This window comes from Liolophura sinensis, chromosome 6, assembly GCF_032854445.1.
Source record: "Liolophura sinensis isolate JHLJ2023 chromosome 6, CUHK_Ljap_v2, whole genome shotgun sequence".
Lineage (NCBI taxonomy): Eukaryota > Metazoa > Mollusca > Polyplacophora > Chitonida > Chitonidae > Liolophura > Liolophura sinensis.
In genome coordinates, this window is record NC_088300.1 from 21,758,722 (window position 1) to 21,778,768 (window position 20,047).

The 20,047-nt window shown below is 38.9% G+C and overlaps 2 protein-coding genes across 2 annotated transcripts in view; both read right to left on the reverse strand.

Moving 5' to 3' along the window:
• LOC135467002 (muscle-specific protein 300 kDa-like) overlaps positions 1–20,047 on the reverse strand; it is a 207,830-nt gene that overhangs the window by 19,556 nt on the left and 168,227 nt on the right. Inside the window, 14 exon segments of the mRNA XM_064744755.1 lie at positions 279–445; positions 2,896–3,210; positions 4,654–4,971; positions 5,371–5,697; positions 6,288–6,920; positions 7,443–7,635; positions 12,313–12,446; positions 12,799–13,131; positions 13,725–14,054; positions 14,360–14,686; positions 15,319–15,481; positions 15,830–16,302; positions 17,188–17,358; positions 19,270–19,416. Coding sequence (XP_064600825.1) covers positions 279–445; positions 2,896–3,210; positions 4,654–4,971; positions 5,371–5,697; positions 6,288–6,920; positions 7,443–7,635; positions 12,313–12,446; positions 12,799–13,131; positions 13,725–14,054; positions 14,360–14,686; positions 15,319–15,481; positions 15,830–16,302; positions 17,188–17,358; positions 19,270–19,416 — 4,031 coding nt within the window.
• On the reverse strand, positions 8,167–11,845 carry LOC135469274 (uncharacterized). Its single transcript, XM_064747889.1, has 2 exons — positions 11,197–11,845; positions 8,167–10,250 (listed from the first exon to the last, which is right to left on the reverse strand). The coding sequence occupies exons 1-2, from the start codon at positions 11,510–11,512 to the stop codon at positions 8,167–8,169; spliced, it is 2,400 nt and encodes a 799-aa protein (XP_064603959.1). The 5' UTR covers positions 11,513–11,845.

A 20,047-nucleotide genomic window follows, 5' to 3' on the forward strand; every position in this document is an offset into this window, starting at 1 on the left:
CCCTCATCACCGCTGTTAAAGTCATAGGTTGGACTTGATTTGGAGTTGAGGCAAACGCGTACTACATCACTACAGCAAATCTAGACATTTTAACCCAAAAGAATGTTTGAATCTGTGAAATGCTAACTTGATACCGACTATCATTAGGCTTAAGGAAAGAAAAAAGATCCTTCTAGTATCCATTAATAAATTGCCTTCTCTTTATGTCTAATAAAAACACTTGTGCTGAAAATGTGACTTGACAGATAGTACAAGCAGAACTTCAGAAGTAATGGTACCTGTATGCAATGACAGCCTTGAGATGTCGCCACTTGTCTTCCAGTTTGCCCACTTTGTTGTTGATGTCAGTGGCCCTGATCTCACTGCTAGCCTTCATCAACTGACGGCCCTGTTCCACTAACTCCACCTTAGCACTTTCCTTGGTGTCCATCTCAAAGCGGTAATCCTGCAGGGCAATACAAATTTCAAAGTTAGCATACATCACTGAAGAATATCAATAAATAACATATAGGTAAAAAAAAAAAAAGGTGCCACAACTGTAACATTCATTTCAAGATGAATTGAAGTCAAGTAACTTTGTCCAACAATAAGACTAAATCCTCATTCTTTCGTGAAAAACAGGGTAATCAAACTAAGAATGCTATTTCTACCCTAGCCTCTAAATGATAACAGCAATAAATACTTACATTTAAATAAAGCAGCTGTGGAATCAAAAATGTTTGATTCTTAAGCTTTGTCAGGCCCACTTTCATTACACAGTCATACTCCATTTTGAAAGGCTTAAATATCGGAGTTGGTTTAATGTTTAATATTGGTTTAGTGTTAATCCGTGATCTGAGATTAACAGCCGGTTTAACCTTCAACGGTTTGCTGATATTGTTGTTATCCATAAAGAAGTCATCCAGTAGGAAAACCATCTTTACTGATCGAAGAGCTGTCCAAACTTCCAAAACGTAAAATGTTTCTTAGTTATTCCAACAAAACGTCAGCCGCATCATTATCCATATTCCAGGTACATTATTAACGACAAAAATATCATCGCAAATCAGAAAACCGCTCAGGAAATATATCCATCGAAAACGAAAAGCCTTTCTCCTTGCTCTGCAAGCACTTTTTGCCCTTGGCAACAATGACCTCCAAACAACAGCCGCAACAAAACATCCAAAAATTTCACCGAAACAAGCTACAAAGCACGGAACTACAAGCTACGAAAGGTGACCGGACGCTACACTTCTCCGACCTCCATAGAGAAGGGGTCAGGATGGGTCTGGAGATGGCAAATGTTTCCCCACAGGGCGAGCCTGCAGCAGCACTGGCTTTACAGGTGGTTCCATTTTCTCTGATCATGTAACACAATCGTTCATCCTGCACAGACAGGGGTTATTTCTGATAACTGACTGCATGAGCAGCAGAGCTATAGCTGCTACCTGGCTGTGCCCCACACAACAGCCAGCTTCCCACTCAGGTGATGCTTATCTGGGTTAACATCCTACATTAATGCTCAAATGCTTCTCCCAAGAGGTTTTGTTCGTTTTGTCTTTTGTATTAACAGACTATCACATTTCCATGTATGATATATACTCAACTTAATTTATACGCAATCAAGGCAAAGTACATGAAAATTACCTACTCAGTGCTGCTTTGACATTTTGGATAAGGAACTATAATTCTCAAGCAGAAGTGGTTGGATTTTTATTTTATCACAGGTATACATTCAACATTTCAGTACTTTTAGTTGTTACTATTGGCAGTGGTGGTGTTGGAGGGGAGAAGGGTGCTAGAATGGCAATGCTGATGATGTATCATATCAAATAACGATGTAACCAGTTTGTACTCAGATATGAATCCACTAATATAATTATAACACTTTACTAATCTTAAATTTAACACCTCCACTAGCCATAATCCAGCAACAATTCTCCATCCTATTTGGTGTTCTGCTACACCAGTTTAAGAGCAATACTCTTTAACTAATCAGGTAGTGAAATTAACATTAAAAACTGCTTAAATGTAAACATTTAATAATTCAATGCTACCATTACCCAAAAAGTTTTTTGCTTCTTTTGGGGCAAAATTAGTTAATTAGATTAAGAAAGTCTTAATCACCAAAGCTTGTTAAAGAAATGCACAAATTTTTAGAGTATTTTCTGCTGCTATCTTGATAACACCCACTCAGTACTCAGCAGTGACTACACCTAAGGTCAAAGGGACCAGATCAAGTATATGTACACTGTACAAACTGAGAGGTGCCCCACTTCTTCTGACAGTACACACATGTGTACCATAAATATGGTAAAAACATGACCTTCTAAACAAATCAACAGAAAACTAATAACTGACCAGGAGAAAAACTCCACACACATGTGAAAGGCTTTGCACATAAACATAAGCTAACTTACTGTAACAGATAACTGGGATTTTTCAAACTTAGTGACAATAAGAATTAATATGACTTGTAAAAATTGATCGCAGCAGATTTCAGTCACATGGCAAATTGGGCTGAGAATTAAATTTCAGGAACAACATCCAGTTTCTTAAATATGGAGCTTAATGTCAGTATTATTATTGGCATATACTACCCTAATTCCTCAACCTTTTCGCATATCAAAGAGCAACTTTCAGTGCAATTGATACAAATTTTTAAGTTGATTTTGAGACAGAATATGTATAATTTTTGAGTCAACACAGAATAATGATTTCAGAATATGTTTCCTTACCAACACCTTGCAGACATGCCAAGTGGTTGAAGAATTACAGTCGTTAGTTAGGGCTAAGAATCATACTGTTCACAAATGTTCTGGAAGTGAGTTATTACCACAGGTTAGCCTGTACTTGGGTGAAGTTTTTTCACAACTCTTATTAAATGAACATTACAATCAAAAGATGAGTGTTTACCTTTTGCAGCTTGAGCAGTAAGTCCTCCACATGGTATTCCGTTCTTGAAGACACCTTGACCTCCATCTGGTCAATCCAATCACACAGGTCACGATATTTCTCATTAAATCCTGACCATTCATTAAGTCTGTCGAAGATTCTGTGTCTGCGCAGTGCCACCTGGTTGCGAAGTTCAGTCCACTGTTTATTGAGCAAGCGAATTCGTTCACGAAGAACTGAGAGATCAACTGGTTCAATGACCGAATGGAGTTGTCTTTCCTTGGTCAGCAACATCTGTCGTCTGTCCTCGGCGCGTTCAAATGACTGTTCAATGTCCTACAAAAAAGTAGCAAATGATTTATTTATTTATTTGATTGAAGTTTTACACAGTACTCAAGAATATTTCAATTATACAACTGCAACCAGCATTATGATGCGAGGAAGCTGGGGTACAGCTCAGGGGTAACTCATGACCATCTGTAGGTTGCAGCCAGACCTTCTGACAATTACCTGAAATAGTGTGTGATTTTCAACGATCTTAAAAACTGAATATTCTGCATCCATATTCACAATGTAGAACTCTGCCAACTATTCCTCAGCAGCCACATGCCTCAGTACTAGAAACACCAGTCTGATAACCACCAGATTAAGCTTGGTCTAAATAGAACAAGTTTTGTTGACTTTCTGGGCGGTGTGTAACTGGCTGACACAATATGCACAGAAGGCTCTCTGGATTCATGACATTCTCCTCACTCATGTTGATACATGTGGTATAAATTAGCTCTTTTTATTTTTAACTGAAAAGATAAACACTTTTGCCACGTGTTACATATGTATTATCTCACAATATGTATTTAAAATACATAAATAAAATATTCTTAAAGCTGAATGGTTGAACCAAGTTTACAATCAAACCGAATGAAAGCGAAAAACATAAAAATGTACAAAACAGAATACTTTGTTTATTTGTTTGTAATGGAAAGTCCAGATTTGGTTAATCACAAAAACAACATTTATTTCTTTTTTCTTTTATTGATCAGAATGTAAGAAAATTGCCATAATTTCAAACTGTTACATTGCTAAGCTTAACAATGGCCTTTCTATATCTCTAATGGATCAGTAAATGCTACAAATCCCCTTGCAGATTGCTGGTATCTTAATGTGTTGGATGGGTGGCATGATATTACAGATTACAACAGGCCTTAAAATACGAGAAGTGTGATTAGCCTCGCTCCAAACAACCAAATAAAATTAGCCTGATAAATAAGTCGCTAATATTCATAGTTTTACCTCAGTAGCTCAGTATAAAGGTAACTGTTGTTAAAGCGATCATTCACAAGATATGGTAATAGCAAATGACAACAACAACAATTCAAAGCTCTGGCTGGCTTCATTACCACCGCTGGTTTTATCTGTGAAGGACAAAAAATCCTCCTACAAATGTTCATTTGACGAATTGAATGTTTAATGTCAAACTCCAAAATTTTCAGTCATTCCATGGCACTCAGTTTTACTGGTGGAGGAAACCACTCACACAGGGGAAAACCACCAACTTTTGGCAAGTAACTAAAGAGCTTTACCACATGTTATGCAGTGATAGGCATGCCATGTTAGCGTCAATAAGCTTAATTTTATTAAATAAACGCCACCCAAACATATAAAAACTCCCTAAAAAAAAAGAACAATAAATCCCACACAGCTGTGGCTCAGCCTCCATTGTTTGCATCAATGTATCTTGTTTCTAATTGAAGTATCATCGATAATGGATGCTTCTTGTACCTTGCTTTGATGAAGATCTCTCTGAAGTTCGTCATATGAGTCGGGCAGATCCATGCCCAGGATTCTCCGCAGCTCACCCAACCATGACAAGATGTCTTCCATCTCCTGCTCACAGAGCTGCCACTGTGCGATGATGTCCTCTAGCCGCTCTCTCTGCCCGTCAAACCTTCCCAGGGTCTGGTACCACCTCTGCTGGAGACCGTTCAGAGTTTCTCGTATCTCAGCTTGAGCGGATGGGTCGGCACGCTGCAGCAATTCCTGACACACCTCGTTCAGTTTCTTGTAATTATCTTCCTGACTATTATCCTTCAAGCTGGCCTATAAAACAATTAACACAAATTTCAGCACATTTTTTACAGACTGACAAATAGTTGTATTTTACTGTGGTCATATGCTGTAGCAGAGACAGCTGGAGTTGGATATGACAGAACATTGGAGAAGACAAGTAATCTTCAACAAACATTACACCATGATAACAACCACCTGGGTGTCTTTGACCACTTACTGTTACCAAGGCCCCACAAAGAGTAAGGGTTACATGGTTTGGGGGTGAGGGATTGAAGTCTAATTCCCTGTCCAACGTCTGGTTTGAATCGACACCCTGTGTGTGTCCTAACCACAGAAAAGTGAGCACCTTAACCATTCCATTCAGACCTGTATGTGGACTTGAACTTTCATATCAACAAAATATATTAGAACCTAAACAAATCAACTAACCCTTGCTTTCTCCAGTAGATCCTTGACCCTCTGCAATGAGATGTTTTCCTCATCAAAAGCCTTCAGATCCTGCTCCCGGCAGTTCAGCCAGGTGTTGATACGATCACGGAGAGCCTGGTACGTCTGCCACTGAAGAACAGCCTTGTCTACGACTGTCTTACGATGGTTGGCCTGTTTGACCACATTCTGCCACTGGCTGGAGAGCATAGCCAGCTTCATCTGAAACTCTTCTGGGTCAGTTACTTCCCCCTGACGTAACATTCGTTGTCCATCACTGATGATGGCTTGTAGGATTTGCTGCCTGCTGAAGATGTCTGCTTGGAATGCCTGAGAAGATGAGATGAATATAAAACACAGAGTAATTAATTAATCTCCCGATTTCATTAGGGGTCTAATCTCTCGATTTTCATTGCGCGGTTTACAGAGCACACTTCAGATTTCTACAAAAATTGTTATAAAGTTATGAAAATGAATCCTAAAACTGTGGCTTTGCCATAGGCTTCAAAGGATGCCAAGAACCTTTATGTACATAATTACGCAAATGAAAACAAAGAAAACCAGAGACACAGGAGTATAAATATACCTGAAATCTGCACATGCTGATCAGCATTCTACGTCCACTTTCAGTGATTATGTATGGGTGTACTATATTAAAGTACACTGAAAACCTGTCAAAACTGATTATTTTTTCTCTTGTCAAGCTGTCAATTACAAAACTAGTGCAGTACCTGCTAGTAACATCATCATTGCCTTATTTGCATAATAATAATAACAAAATAATAATATATTATTTTCTTAGGGAGATCAATTAGTTACACACATAACACACACTTGACACTGCACTTCCTGGATCACTTGTGGAGCAAATGAATGGAAGGAAAGACTAGAGATTCCTTCAAGCATATTACATGACCTACCTCACTCTTTTTCTGTTGCTCCACCAGGTCTGGATAATTGCCGGCTATGTCTTTAGTGAGATCAGACTCGGCTTGCTGCAGGAAGATGAGCCAGTTCTTGCATTTCTCAGCGAAGTCCTGCTGCAACAGCAACAGCGCCTGCATGCGCCGGTAGCGGTCTGCTGCATCAGTCTGCAGGTTCTGCCACTGATGATTAAGTTGCAGCAGTTTATCTGAGTACGCCTCACTCAATGCCATCCTGTATCCCAAGTCATTCAGAGAATCCATCTTTGATTCGTTGTCGCTGAACTCCCCAAACAGCCTTTTCAGTTGTTGCAGACGTTGTTTGACCTGCTTACTGTCTGAGGATTTGTCTGGATCTCTTTGCTGAAGAACCTCTTCAGCATGGTGAAGGAAATCTGTGACGGCATTTAGGTTTTCCTGGAAACGCGTTTGATCTGTCATGTCATCGTGAACGCTCTGTGAGTACTTGTTAAGCGATTGTTGTAGGCGGGCCAGACGTTGTGTCAGCTTGGCTTGCTGCAGTGTGATTGGTCCAGACACGGGGGTATCCAGGTTACCCGTAAACTCCTCGCCTAGTCTGGCCAGGGTGTCAAGCTGAGACTGGAACCCTTCGAGGTCTGCCTGCAATACCTGTCAACAGAAACAGTCCCAAAATCATATATCAGTCACAAAAGTACAAGAGAATGTAAGGACTAGAATTATCCTTAAGGTGGAAAGCAATGTGAATCTGGGCATTTAAACAGACATTCATATACCAGTTGTCAACCAGAATAAATTTCAACAATTGCGAGGTCAATTCCCAAAACAAAGCTCAACATGAAGTACCAAAGACCTAAGGATGTATATGTATATAAAGTATGAAATAAAGATGGACTAATAATAAGAGAAGCAGTCAACAAGCTTTCACTGATGGTGGAAGACGCAGTGTTTCAGAATACAAAATGTTTTATCACTGCTCTTTTTAACATTTCAAGTATTTATCTAGTTACATGGCTGGTGCATGTATGCTTTAAAATTTCCAATTTCAGGGCTTTTAACCATACTAAGGGCACCATGCTATTCCTGTAGTTATCAGACACCTGGATTCTCATCTGTGACCTCACTGCTCAAACCAACGAATGTCATTACTTTAATAGACATGCTTGAACTCACCTTGCTTTGCTGCAAACACTGCTGCCTCTGACTAGGATTATCTTTCAGAGCATTTAATTGGTTGTACTGTCTCTCCTTATCAGCCAGCCAATCAGTGGCACTCTTATATTCATCGTCATAAAGCTGCCACTGTTCCAAACACTGGCCAAAGCGATCATTTCGACTCCTTAGTTCCACAGCTAAGTCGTTCCATCTGCAACAGAAAGAATATTTGCCTAAAACAATTCAAACTCTTGCCTGAAGAGATTTAGTGAGTGAGTGAGTGCTTGGGGTTTAACATCGTACTCAACAATTTTTCAGTCATATGACGACGAAGGAATCATTAGGGTGCATTTATGTGTAATGTGCCTCCTTGTTGCAGGACGGATTTCCACCGCTCTTTTATTTAGTGCTGCTTCACTGAGACGACTTACCGAAGGCAAGTAAGCCACCTCGCCCAAGCCATTATACTGATACGGGTCAACCAGTCGTTGCACTATCCCCTTCATGATGAACGCCAAGCGAGGAAGTTACACAGGGTTCGTACAGTCTGTGACTTGTAAAATTCCAGGACTTTTCCAGGACTTTTCCAGGACAAACACATTATTTTCCAGGACAAATTTAAACACAATATAAAACTTTTCTCTCATACATATAATGAACTTTAATGAGATACTAATTCACATGTTTTTTTTTTTTTCAAATGTCATGAGATATACACAGACATGATTTTCAAATGAGATTTTCACATGTTCTTCAACTGTTGTGATTTCTGAGCAAGTGTCTCTTCTAACTGTTTCAGGTCCATTTCTTTGCGCTGTGCTGATTCGCGCAAGCTGTTCGATTTGCTTATGTGAGACAAGTCTCTTTCCTTTTCTGCTCTGACTGAAAATTCATCAGCAGACAATCTTAGAGAATCAATGTCACCCCTCAATTTCTTCTGTTGTGTTTTTAACTCCGCCACTTCCTCTTCCATTTTCCGCTTTCGGGCCATGGCTGGCAACTTCTCCTTCAACCGTTTCTGTTCATCTAAATAGTCCTGATATCTTCGACGAGCAGCACTGGCAGACATCAGAAGTTTTTTGTCCAATACAACATTCTGAACACCACCAATGTTGTGTAAATGATCACATATAATCCTCTGGGCAATAATTGAATCCTCCCTCAAGTTCTCAACCTCGACCTCTTTATTAATGGAAAAGCCACGCTCTACAGTGGCCTGACCATGGGACATCAGCAGCAGTAGGCTCACCACTCCCCAGAGCTCAAGGAATTCGACTTTGTTCGAAATATCCATGTGCCAAAGTCTGTCTAATCGGGTGACTTTGGGATCAAAGTGCATATGCTTTATTGCTGCATCATCCAAGTACCTAGAAAACTGACGAAGAGCCTCATCACCAAATTCAGGTGTAATCCAATGAGCATCTGTCAATATTAATAGAGTCTTCCTCATGAACTTTATGGCCACCTCTTTCTGGTTAAAATGCCTAGGATCCAGACATGCAACACTTCTGGCTAGAGGGTATTTAACAGGGCACTTTTCAATAAGTTTAGCTACAAGTTCAATTAAAAGCGTTCTGCGCTCCATTCTAAACTGTAACACGGCTCTATCCGATATCTTCTTTGATCGATAAGCCTCCTTCAATGTCTTGTCTGCAGCTAACCCAACATCAATCTTTGAAATTTCAACAAAGTTTTTCTTGTCTCTGACATCAAACAAAGCTATCTTTGCAGCCGTTAATGAGTCTGTTACCTTGTGGTCAACAAATCTCTCCAGCAAACCTTGTATCAGGACCAATAGATCATGAGTGATATAGGGCAGTAGTGGTTGGTCACTTTGATACTTGGTCAAGAATGGTGTAATTTCTTGTGCAACTGCCAAGAAAAACTTAAGTCGTGCCAGTGTCAATGGATCCTCCACAGCTTTTTGGACTGTCAAGTAAGACTGATTGTCTGGTTTAGTGACAGTTTTCCTTTTCACAGCTGACACATATTTACAAATACTGTCCCATATTTCAATGGCCCTTGAGGCACATGGGGCATTGTCCAGCCACCTAGTCTTACAGAATTTGAGAGGGATTTTAGCCCCATCAGTTACTTTTGTGTAATCTTCTCGTCTAGCAGGAGAGTCCCGGAACAATGAGTAAAGAGAACGTAAAATGTTAGCTACACCCATTTCAGACTTCTCCACTCCAGTTTGGAATGCACCATGGCAGATGTGCAGCCCACATGAGCCCACGTCTAAAAGTGTCCTCCCATACTTAGTTTCTAAATCTACTTGTAAGCTGTGGTAAAACTTCCAGTTTACGCTGGGGCCATCCATACTGACTTGTATCAGATTACGAGGGTTCAAGTCTCCAAAAACTGACTGAAATTCTGCCATCATGTCTGTAGCTGTACAGTGCCCAACAAATTTGGAATCAAGGTACCTGGACTTCACTTCATCGTTTTCCCACACACGCGCATAGAAATCCATTTGTTTCTTTTGGTTCTTTTTGTTCAGGGATTCATCGAAGAGGAGAACAAACTTGCTATCAATCTTCTGCTTCAAGAGAGTCCGGAAATGCGGAGCTAGTCCAAACACAGTAAGATATGCTGATTTTTTCTCTCCACACATGAATTGCGCTGCGATGCTGCTGTCAGGAAACATTTTACAGAAAAGTCCCCCAATTCCCTCACAGGATTTATAGGAATGGTGACATTCTATGATGTTTAACGCCCACAGTATCTCAGCTTTCAAAACTTCCTCCTTTGTGACAAACTCGGGAATGGTTGATGGTCTAGATACAGTCGCTGTAGGTGCAGCCCTTTGCCCAAGATCAAGTGTGTCTGAAATAAACAACAACAATAAAAATTACTTATCAACTGCTCAGATTTCTACCATAACAATCAAACTCCCAAAAGAATGTGAATGGCTATGGATTCTTTTCTTGACCATGAATTTGGATCACAATGTATGCATGTAAATTCATCATAAATGCTTTTACACTGAGAATTCAGGGGTAAAAATAAGGGTATATTAGGGGCCAATGGCTACCCTATTTCTGCCACTGGCGCCTAAAATAATCACATTTTACCCCTTGATTTTTATACTAGGCCTATATTGTATGTTTTAAGGACAAATGGCTCCTGGAACTGAATCCCTTATTTTTTTCCCCTGAAAATAGCACCAGTTCTAAAATCAAAATAGATCCCGGTATTAACAATACTCGTCAAAATCAAATAAATAATTAAATCAAAAAAAAAAATATCTTAATATTTATATGCTATAGGTAGACCTATGAATAATAGAAGTCTTTCAAAATGTTAGTGTGCGCAAAACTTACTGTCTTTTCAAGATAATTTCACACTATGCTTAGGCCTATAGAGCAGAATTGTCAAAGTTATCTCCCTTTACAATCAGCCTCCGGTATTACGGCAGTAGGGCCTACACTTAAAACATTCCAGGACATTCCAAAACGGCCATGGTCCGTTTTCACACACTACTATATTCTGAAATTCACCTTTTCATGATTTCAGTGAATCCAAAAAAAAATTAATAATAATAAGCCTACACCGCAGGTCCCTATCGGACGGTTAATAAGTCATAGGGACCTTTAGCCAATACTGGCATAGTTATGCAATAAAAGTACATGTATTTGATTTGATTTGATTTGTAATTTGTTTCTCTAAAAAACACTGCGGTAACACTGCCCATGTGCTATCACTAAATAGAAAGTACACAGTCACATTAATACACGCATACGTGGGGTTCATAGGGAGTGAAATAGCCTACCTGTCGTCGATGACGAGGACCTTCCAAAATACTCGGTAATATTGGTGTTCGAACGGTGACGTTCCTTCAGCGCTTGGAGCAACTGCATGTGCTTGGTTCCCTTTGAGTGGCTCTTAACCGCACTTTCACCCATATTTCCAATGTCAAAGCTTTTCTTGCAAAGCGAACACCGTGCTCTGTGAGCGGAGTCTTTCTCCAGCCAATCCTGATAACCTGGTTGGCTGAGCCAGGATAGATTAAAATAACAAAGACGTGACATTCTTTCGCCTCCCGCCAAATTCACAAAACATGCCACATGAGGGCTGCGCGTGCGCATACAAAAGTCAACTTCCTTCTAGGTCGATAGTTTCCGTCCATTTCCGCCTGACGGAAGCGGCTTGTGTAGAGATTTGATTGGTGGGTGTTTTACTACGCTTTTACTCCACTGATTTTATGAATGAAGTGACCTATATACTGCGAGTGTTGACACAAACAACAGCCTATTCCTTCCATTGGCTCGTGCACAAAGCATTAGAAATTTTTTTAGCACCAAGAATAACGAAATTCTAGGACATTCCAGGACAATGGCTGATTATCCAGGACATTCAAGTACTGGAAAATACATTTTTAATTTTCCAGGACTTTCCAGGACATTCCAGGACTGTGCGAACCCTGTTACAACTTCCTCTTTTAAAGTCTTAGGTGTGACTCGATCAAGGATTGATCCTGGATCTACCGGTCCCGAAGCGGACGCTCTACCAACTGTGCTATCCGGGCCGATGAAGAGATTTAGGTTCCTGATGTAAGCAACTTGGGTCATATACCATGGTGGCACAACAAACTATTCACACTTATCCTGATCTAATTATAAATGTCTGTATGTATAATTCCTCTGAAATGATTCATTGATTTATTGGTGTTTAATTGCCAGGTTTATGGGTGGAATTGAATTAAACATGTTTTACAGCAAACTAAAATCGTGTGACATCCAAGGACATGTTCCTCCTTTTTCAGTGGGAAAAAAAGCACACCTTTTATACAAGACAGGATAGGGCTATATTTATCAAATGAATCACATATACATAAGTCTAGCAAAAATGCACAAGCAAAGGTATCATAAGGTGGAAGGACAATCACCTTTGTTTCAAGTCCCCTAGTGCTTTCTGGAGGTCCTGTCGTACTGGAGCATCACACACCTGCATAAGCTGATTGGAGAGAGTGGAGAACTGCTCCACCTGGGGGTGATGGAAGTCTAACCGGGTCTGTAACATCTGAACAGCAGAACAGAAAACATAATAGTCATACATTCATAGTCAACCAAAATGTTTTCTCTATTCAAATTCATGTATGTGGATTACACATACATACATGTACATATGCAACTACAGGCTATATCCCTGCTTTAAAAATGGGTTTGATATAGTACATAATATCTCCAAATATAGTCTGGTCAATGCCATTCAAAGAGGTTTATGCAAATATATCTGATATCTTCCATGCAAGGGTATCTTTATGTTTATGGTGGATTATGTTGATCACTCTTTGCAGTTATTGATATAACTTTATACAGCAGCCAAAGCCACTAATCTACATTGAATTGTCTCCCTTGAGGGAGTTACCTACCTTGAGTTTATCCACCTGCACTTTCAGGGTATGGACATCTGGGCTGACAGAAGTCAGTCTTGACAGAGAATACTCCGTCTCATTTATCACATGGTTTAGGTTGTTCAACTCTGTGTGGTACTCAGACCATTGTCCCAGGACATCATTGAGCACATTTTGCAGCTGATCTACTTTCTGGTCAAGGGCAGACCACTGCTTGTGAAGTTTCTCGACTGCTCCTGTAGTCCCATGAGCTTTCCCTGGTGAGGTGAGGCTCAAATCCACCAGGCTCATTACCAGACGACGAATCAGCTCTATCTCATCTTCTTTGTTCTTCAAAGCATCTTGAAGAGCCTACAAAGGGAAGGAATTGACACTGTTCAGAATAAGGCTAAATTTTCCACAAAAGGGATACCATACATATTAATGGGGAACGTGTGAAACTCCTTCTCAAAACACAACAGTCCGAAGTTGTGTGCTTTCCTGTATTATATCACACTTATCTGTGTATGTGTGCTGATTAAACACATACGAAGTACACAAGCACAGCAACATGACAGAAGAAGAAAATGATGTGCTCTACTACAACCTTTGGATCTTTGAACCTTTTGTGTAGCTTGTCCTTGAGTCTCCTCCCAATGCATACAAGCTGACCCTTAATTTTGTTCACATGAAGCAAACATACTGAAAACACCTGACAAAACAGAAGATCCAATACGGGAACAGCATGTAGATCACGTTGACCTCAAACTGTTCAAACTTTAAATGTGATAAAATTTATACAGCATAATGGTTTGAGAACGTTTATTTATTATTGGTAATTGGAGTTTAATGCTGTAATTACTATTACTACAGCAGTCAGGTTTATAAGTAATGCATATTTCACTGTAACACCTGCTACAAAAAGCACAAAATCAGGACACCTATTTCCTCTGGAGTTCTCTCACCTTACAGTCCCTCAGAGTCTGTCGGACATGTATCTCGTTGCCAATGAGTTGGAATTTCTTGATTCGCTCCTCTTGTGACAGCAGCCAGTTGTGCAGATCTTTCACCCCTTTCTCATACTCATCCCACTTCTCCCTTAGGCTCTCCAGGTTTTTCAGCTTGTCTGTCACGTCACTGTTCACTACCTGCCACCGTTTATTAAGCTGACCTAACTTCTCCGCGAACTCTGTCTTCTCGCCAGGCTGTCCCAGCGGCTCCTGACCCAGATGCAACACCGTCTCATTGACAAAGTCTACAGTCATCTGTTTACTACTGATGTCGATTTTGATGTTCTGAAAACAAGAGCAAGCAATCATAGCATATATATTCAACTGATTTATTATTCATTCATTTGATTGGTGTTTTACGGCATATTCAAGAATATTTCACTTATACGATGGAGCCCATCATTAGGGTGGAAAGAAACATGGCAGAGACCAAGAGGAAATAAACAGTTTCTGCGCCAAGAGTAAAAATTTATGACATTTATGACACCTTACTTTTTGGAGTGACAAGGTAGTTCATTTACAGTTACACTTTCACAATTCTGTACCTCAGATACTCTGGGAGAATTTTTCCCAGCTCCCGCTTCACTCACCTTGTATTTCTTCAGGACTGCTTCCATGTCTGCCAGACTCCTGACTGCCATATCCTCATCTTCTTTTAGTGACCTCTCCACATTCTCTAGCCAGATGAGCAGCTCGTTAAGTGCCTGTCGTGATGGCATCAGCTTCATCTGGGCCTGGTGAAGGTGATCTTCAGCTGTGTCAAGGTCATGAAGTAACTGACCCCACTGCTCCTCAAACCCAGTCAGCGTCTCCTCCAACTTACTTGTCTCAGACTTCTTACTCCTCATTAACTGTTGACCTATGCTCACGACCTTGTTCTTCAGGGGCAGGTGGGAGTCCACCTCTTTACGGAATTCCTGGGAAAATGCAACATGTTATTGTTGTAAAAGTTTAGCTATCTTTATCAAGTGTCACATTTAACCTGATTCTGATTGACTCATCTAACTTGTTGTTTTTTTCTTCTTCTAAATTTTTGTTAATTTCTTTTAGGTAAAACTTAAGTATTAATTGGCATGAAAAGTATCATTTTAAAGCCTTTGTATGCCATTGAAATACACAGAAATCTTCCATTTTGCTTACATTACATGTACACCACAGATATATCACTGGGTGCATTTTTAAGGGTCTTTTCACCAAGGTGACTTTCTGAAACTGCTCTCCATGAGGTCAATATTTGGGTCTGCCACCAAACATTAAATTGGGATCATATTGCAAACTAGTTAGACAACAAACCTTACAAATGGTTTTAAGGCTGTATACTTTCATGAGTTAATACAGTTTAAAAACAATCCGCAAAGGTTTCACCAAGATTACAATGCAAAGCTAGCTTTTCAATCATTTAAAGGATTCAACCATTATTCCACCAAATTCAGTACATTTACATGTATCTCACTTACTCCTATGCATTCCGGAACCCACTTTAGACTGAATGGTGAGTCACTCACAAGTCAGCTGATAATGAATTCCATGCAGGAAGGTGAATACTTACCAGGAGTTTATCTACTTTGGTGCGAATCCCACCAATGGTCTCCATGTCTTTCTGAGTCAACTGCTTGAGTGAAGACAACTGGCTATTGGCTGTTGTGAACCAGGACTGCAAGATGGCTGATTCCAACTCAAAGGTCAGCCATTGATCAGCTAAAGTTTCAGTTCTGATCAAAATCAAAAATGTTTGCATGCTTAAAATAGTATTCTCAATCTACATCTACAGCTATTTGTTATCTCTTCCAGAGTTAAGAATGAATATTTCTTATAAGCTGACAATAAACATTAACATGAAGTACGTCAGTTTTATTGCGGTGAGCAAAACAACATTAATAAGCTGGGCCATATATACAGAGAATAGTAAATTATTCAATTTGCCAACATTGCAGGATTAAAACTGATTTAAATTCCTTAAAAACTTTAAAAATTTCACAATTCAGAAGTATGTCTCCAGGTTTAATGCTTTTAAATAATAATGAAAGAAATTTTCCAAAGAAAATGAATTAGAGACCAACCTGTGCAATTCAGATGAAACACTGGAATGTAATTCGACAAAGCTATCAGCCAGTTCTGTGACCATAACCTCTAGTTCAGGGCAGTTTACGCTGTGCAAGATTTGCTTCCCTTTCTCCACAATTTCGTGCACCATTGGCTTCTCCTCGTTCAGAGTTTGCTGAAGTGTCTGGTAGTTGGTCAGCTTGGTTTGAACATTTTCCAGAGTGTCATCCTCAGAGACTGGCGAAGGCATTCTTTGTTTCACGTCAGTCATAAAATCTACCATATGCCGTATTTTGATATCCAGATCGGTCCAGAGCTGGGAAATCCGTCCCAGTCGCTGACTGTGTAACCCGGCCTTGTCCTGAACAACCTGAGTCAGGCTGCTGAGGTGTTGTTGTTGTACCATGTATTTCTCCTTGGTGTCCGGACCACACTGTAAAGCCAGACGATCCACCATAGATCTGTGTTCCTCCAAGTCACCAAAGAATTCCTGCCAAATGTGTCACACAAGATTTATAGTTTCTATTTACTTCCTTGATGATTTGCACATGAATATTTCTTTATACAAAATGTTGCATTATTGAAGAAGGAAACTAGGCAGAGCCAGCAATACTCCTAACTGAGAGGAACTCATGATGCAAAACACAAAATCTCAATCATCTGTGAAGAGAACCCATTCCACTGCTTGGGAAATGAGGGCTGGAAACTTTCTAGTGTATGTATATAAGTATGTTGGGTTTTCTAGTGTATGTATATATGTGTGCTTGGGTTTTCTAGCGTATGTATATATGTGTGCTTGGGTTTTCTAGTGTATGTATATAAGTGTGTTGGGTTTTCTAGTGTATGTATATATGTGTGCTTGGGTTTTCTAGTGTATGTATATAAGTGTGTTGGGTTTTCTAGTGTATGTATATATGTGTGCTTGGGTTTTCTAGTGTATGTATATAAGTGTGTTGGGTTTTCTAGTGTATGTATATAAGTGTGTTGGGTTTTCTAGTGTATGTATATAAGTGTGCTTGGGTTTTCTAGTGTATGTATATAAGTGTGTTGGGTTTTCTAGTGTATGTATATAAGTGTGTTGGGTTTTCTAGTGTATGTATGTATGTGTGCTTGGGTTTTCTAGTGTATGTATATATGTGTGCTTGGGTTTTCTAGTGTATGTATATAAGTGTGTTGGGTTTTCTAGTGTATGTATATAACTGTGTTGGGTTTTCTAGCGTATGTATATAAGTGTGTTGGGTTTTCTAGTGTATGTACATGTGTGCTTGGATTTTCTAGTGTATGTATATAAGTGTGTTGGGTTTTTGAGTGGATGTATATATGTGTGCTTGGATTTTACATTGTAATAGCTTTTCACTCCAAATTCTGAACAAACCTTGTGAGCTGTCAGCTGTTGGTCCAGATGTTCCAGGTTTCTGGCAGAGATGATGTCAGGACGGAGTTTTTCCTGAGCTGTTTCCAGGAAACTTTGATAGTCTGTCAGTATTTTCCCATACTGCTCCTGGACTGCCACGAACTGACACAAGTCTTCACGGTTCTCATGTACCTTAAAAAGTGTGACCTCTCAGTGTTGTTACATTGTAAACACAAAACTTCCACATACAACCAAATCTGTTAAGTCACATCCAATTTTTTAAAATGTCTCAATGTTTACAATGGCTTTTAACTTATACAGAAGTAATTTTTTATGACAATTTTTCAAATTTACGATTTTTCACTAAGCTGATAAGGAATCTATTCATTTCAAAAAAGACATACAGAACAGTTGTATGTCAAAATAACAAAAAACATAAAAATGTAAATGCATGAAAGTCACCAAGTCAACTAAAACTACATATATATATGATGATATTAGGGGTATGAATAAGTTGAAAAGAAATTACTGATTTGCTGTGAAATACGTCCATGGAATGTAAATCATTCTGAAAACAATAGTATTTCAGAAACAACTGTTTTAACTTAATAAATCCATCTAATTGTAATCAAAAATACTTAAAAAAAAATCTGAAAAATTTTGCCATTTCATCTGAGGGAAGCAGCAAACAATAATTTCTTTAGCTGGAAGATGGTAATTTCAGTGACACATGCATACACAAAAACAATATATGGGTAGCTCATCAAATATGATCTCTGACAAAGGGATACCACCAAAAATTGCCCAAAAGAAAAATGCAGAAACCGAATGAAAAAAAAAAGCGCGCGCTTACAGATCACATTCAAAAAGCTGCGCAGGCAAAAAGCAAATAAAATATTCGATAAGGTACATACAAAATATTAAACAAAACAATGAACAAGTTATTCACAAAGAAATTTTATTCCACAACACACACAAAGTTTATAGCAGACTTAGATAATTTCATGCAGGCTAGCCACCCACCACCTAAATAAATATAAAGCAAAGAGATATAAAATCAGCCAACCGTGCAACAAATTAGACAGTGCATGACAAACATTCACAATGTGTTTATTGGTGCAAATATTAAAATAGAGAAAAAGGAGATTTCTGTCCACTAAAGCAAGTTATTCCCTGCATACTGCTTTCTTGAAAGTTAGACGTGCATATAAAGTATTGTGTATACAAAGCCTTGTGTATACAGGCTCTTGTGCATATGTCTGCCTTAGTGCTATAATCATATATATGTGGATCTAGGTGCAGTTTAATATGCAAATATAAGTAACATCCAATGGCATAGAGATACAACATGTTCAGGAGTATGTCATGACTAAATGACCTAAAAATTTGACCATAAAAGAGCATTTTTGGAGGTAAATAAACATCTATTTATTATAGAGATATTATAAATATATATATTATATATTTATAGAGATATTACCTCTGGTGCTAAAATTTATTCTTTCCAAGTAGGATATCATCCTATCTTCCAAACAACTTTCTAAACTCAGTAGAATTCCCAGAATATGGAAAAATGAGCAACTTAGTCATGGACGAAATTTTAGGTCATTGCTGTATTTCTTTGTACCAATGAATAAACACACACAGGAAAGGCCAGCAAAATCAAAGTGATAGATGGACTATGCAAATTGTCTTTTTCAAATCATCATGCAATAACGATCATGAGCAGCATGGGAAAAAAAAAGAAAACGTACATTCCTTTAATTTCTTTTCGAACTCCTTAAAATATTACTGAAACAGTCATGTGCATGTATTCACATCAACTGTGTGTATTAAGTCATGTGTTCATATCACCCGAATGCATTAAGTCAGATGTCTGATGCGCATGGTACTCATATCATCCGTATGTATTAAGTCAGATGTCTGATGTGCATGTATTCACATCAACTGTGTGTATTAAGTCATGTATTCATATCACCCGTATGTATTAAGTCAGATGTCTGATGTGCATGTATTCATATCACCCGTATATATTAAGTCAGATGTCTCGTGTACAAGAACCACATTTAACACCACCATTTTATTCCATCACCCCACACTCACCCGTCTCCTCAGTTCAGCAATACTGTGCCGGAAAATGGTCAATTCTGTGCTTACGGACATTCGTGGGTTCAGCCTGGCCAGTCTCGACCCCACATCTTCTAAACGGGATAACTCCACCTCATACCGAACAATTTGATCTTCTAGTCTCTGCAGAAACACAAGCAACGTGAACATCAGAGTATGAAGTATGAGTATGAAATGCCTTACCATACAGGTTTACCAGAACAGTTGGTGTCTTGTTTGACACCTTTATATAGAACATAGAAGATATGCTAGAAATATTCCATATGCTCTGTAATATTCTTTTCCAGGTACTGTAATTCTTCAACCTTTTTGCATGTTCGCGAGGTGTTCATTCCAGCATCTTGTGAAGGCATTATTCCGTGCAAACTGATAAAATTATACTTTTTATGAAGCTCTGAAGATGGCCAACCAATCAATGCAGTTTTGTCTCCAATATCAAATGGAAAAGGTGCATAAATCACACCAAAAACTGAACTTCCATGCAAAAAGGTTGAGGAATTAGGGTAACTGAACAATTAAACCATTTATTAACTGACAAAGAGCAATCTAAAGTTGAGCTATGGAAAAAAACCTCTAAAAAATAATAACAAAAAACTTCATTTGCAGCCATTACATCTTGTTTTTCCTTTGGGAAAAGAAAGAAGAGATAAAGCGCATGAATATCCGTTTAAACATATGTTTTTAGATGCATATATTAAACTAAATTTAGTAAATATTTCCGGTTATTTCTTTGTAAAAGTGTTTGCAGTGACCA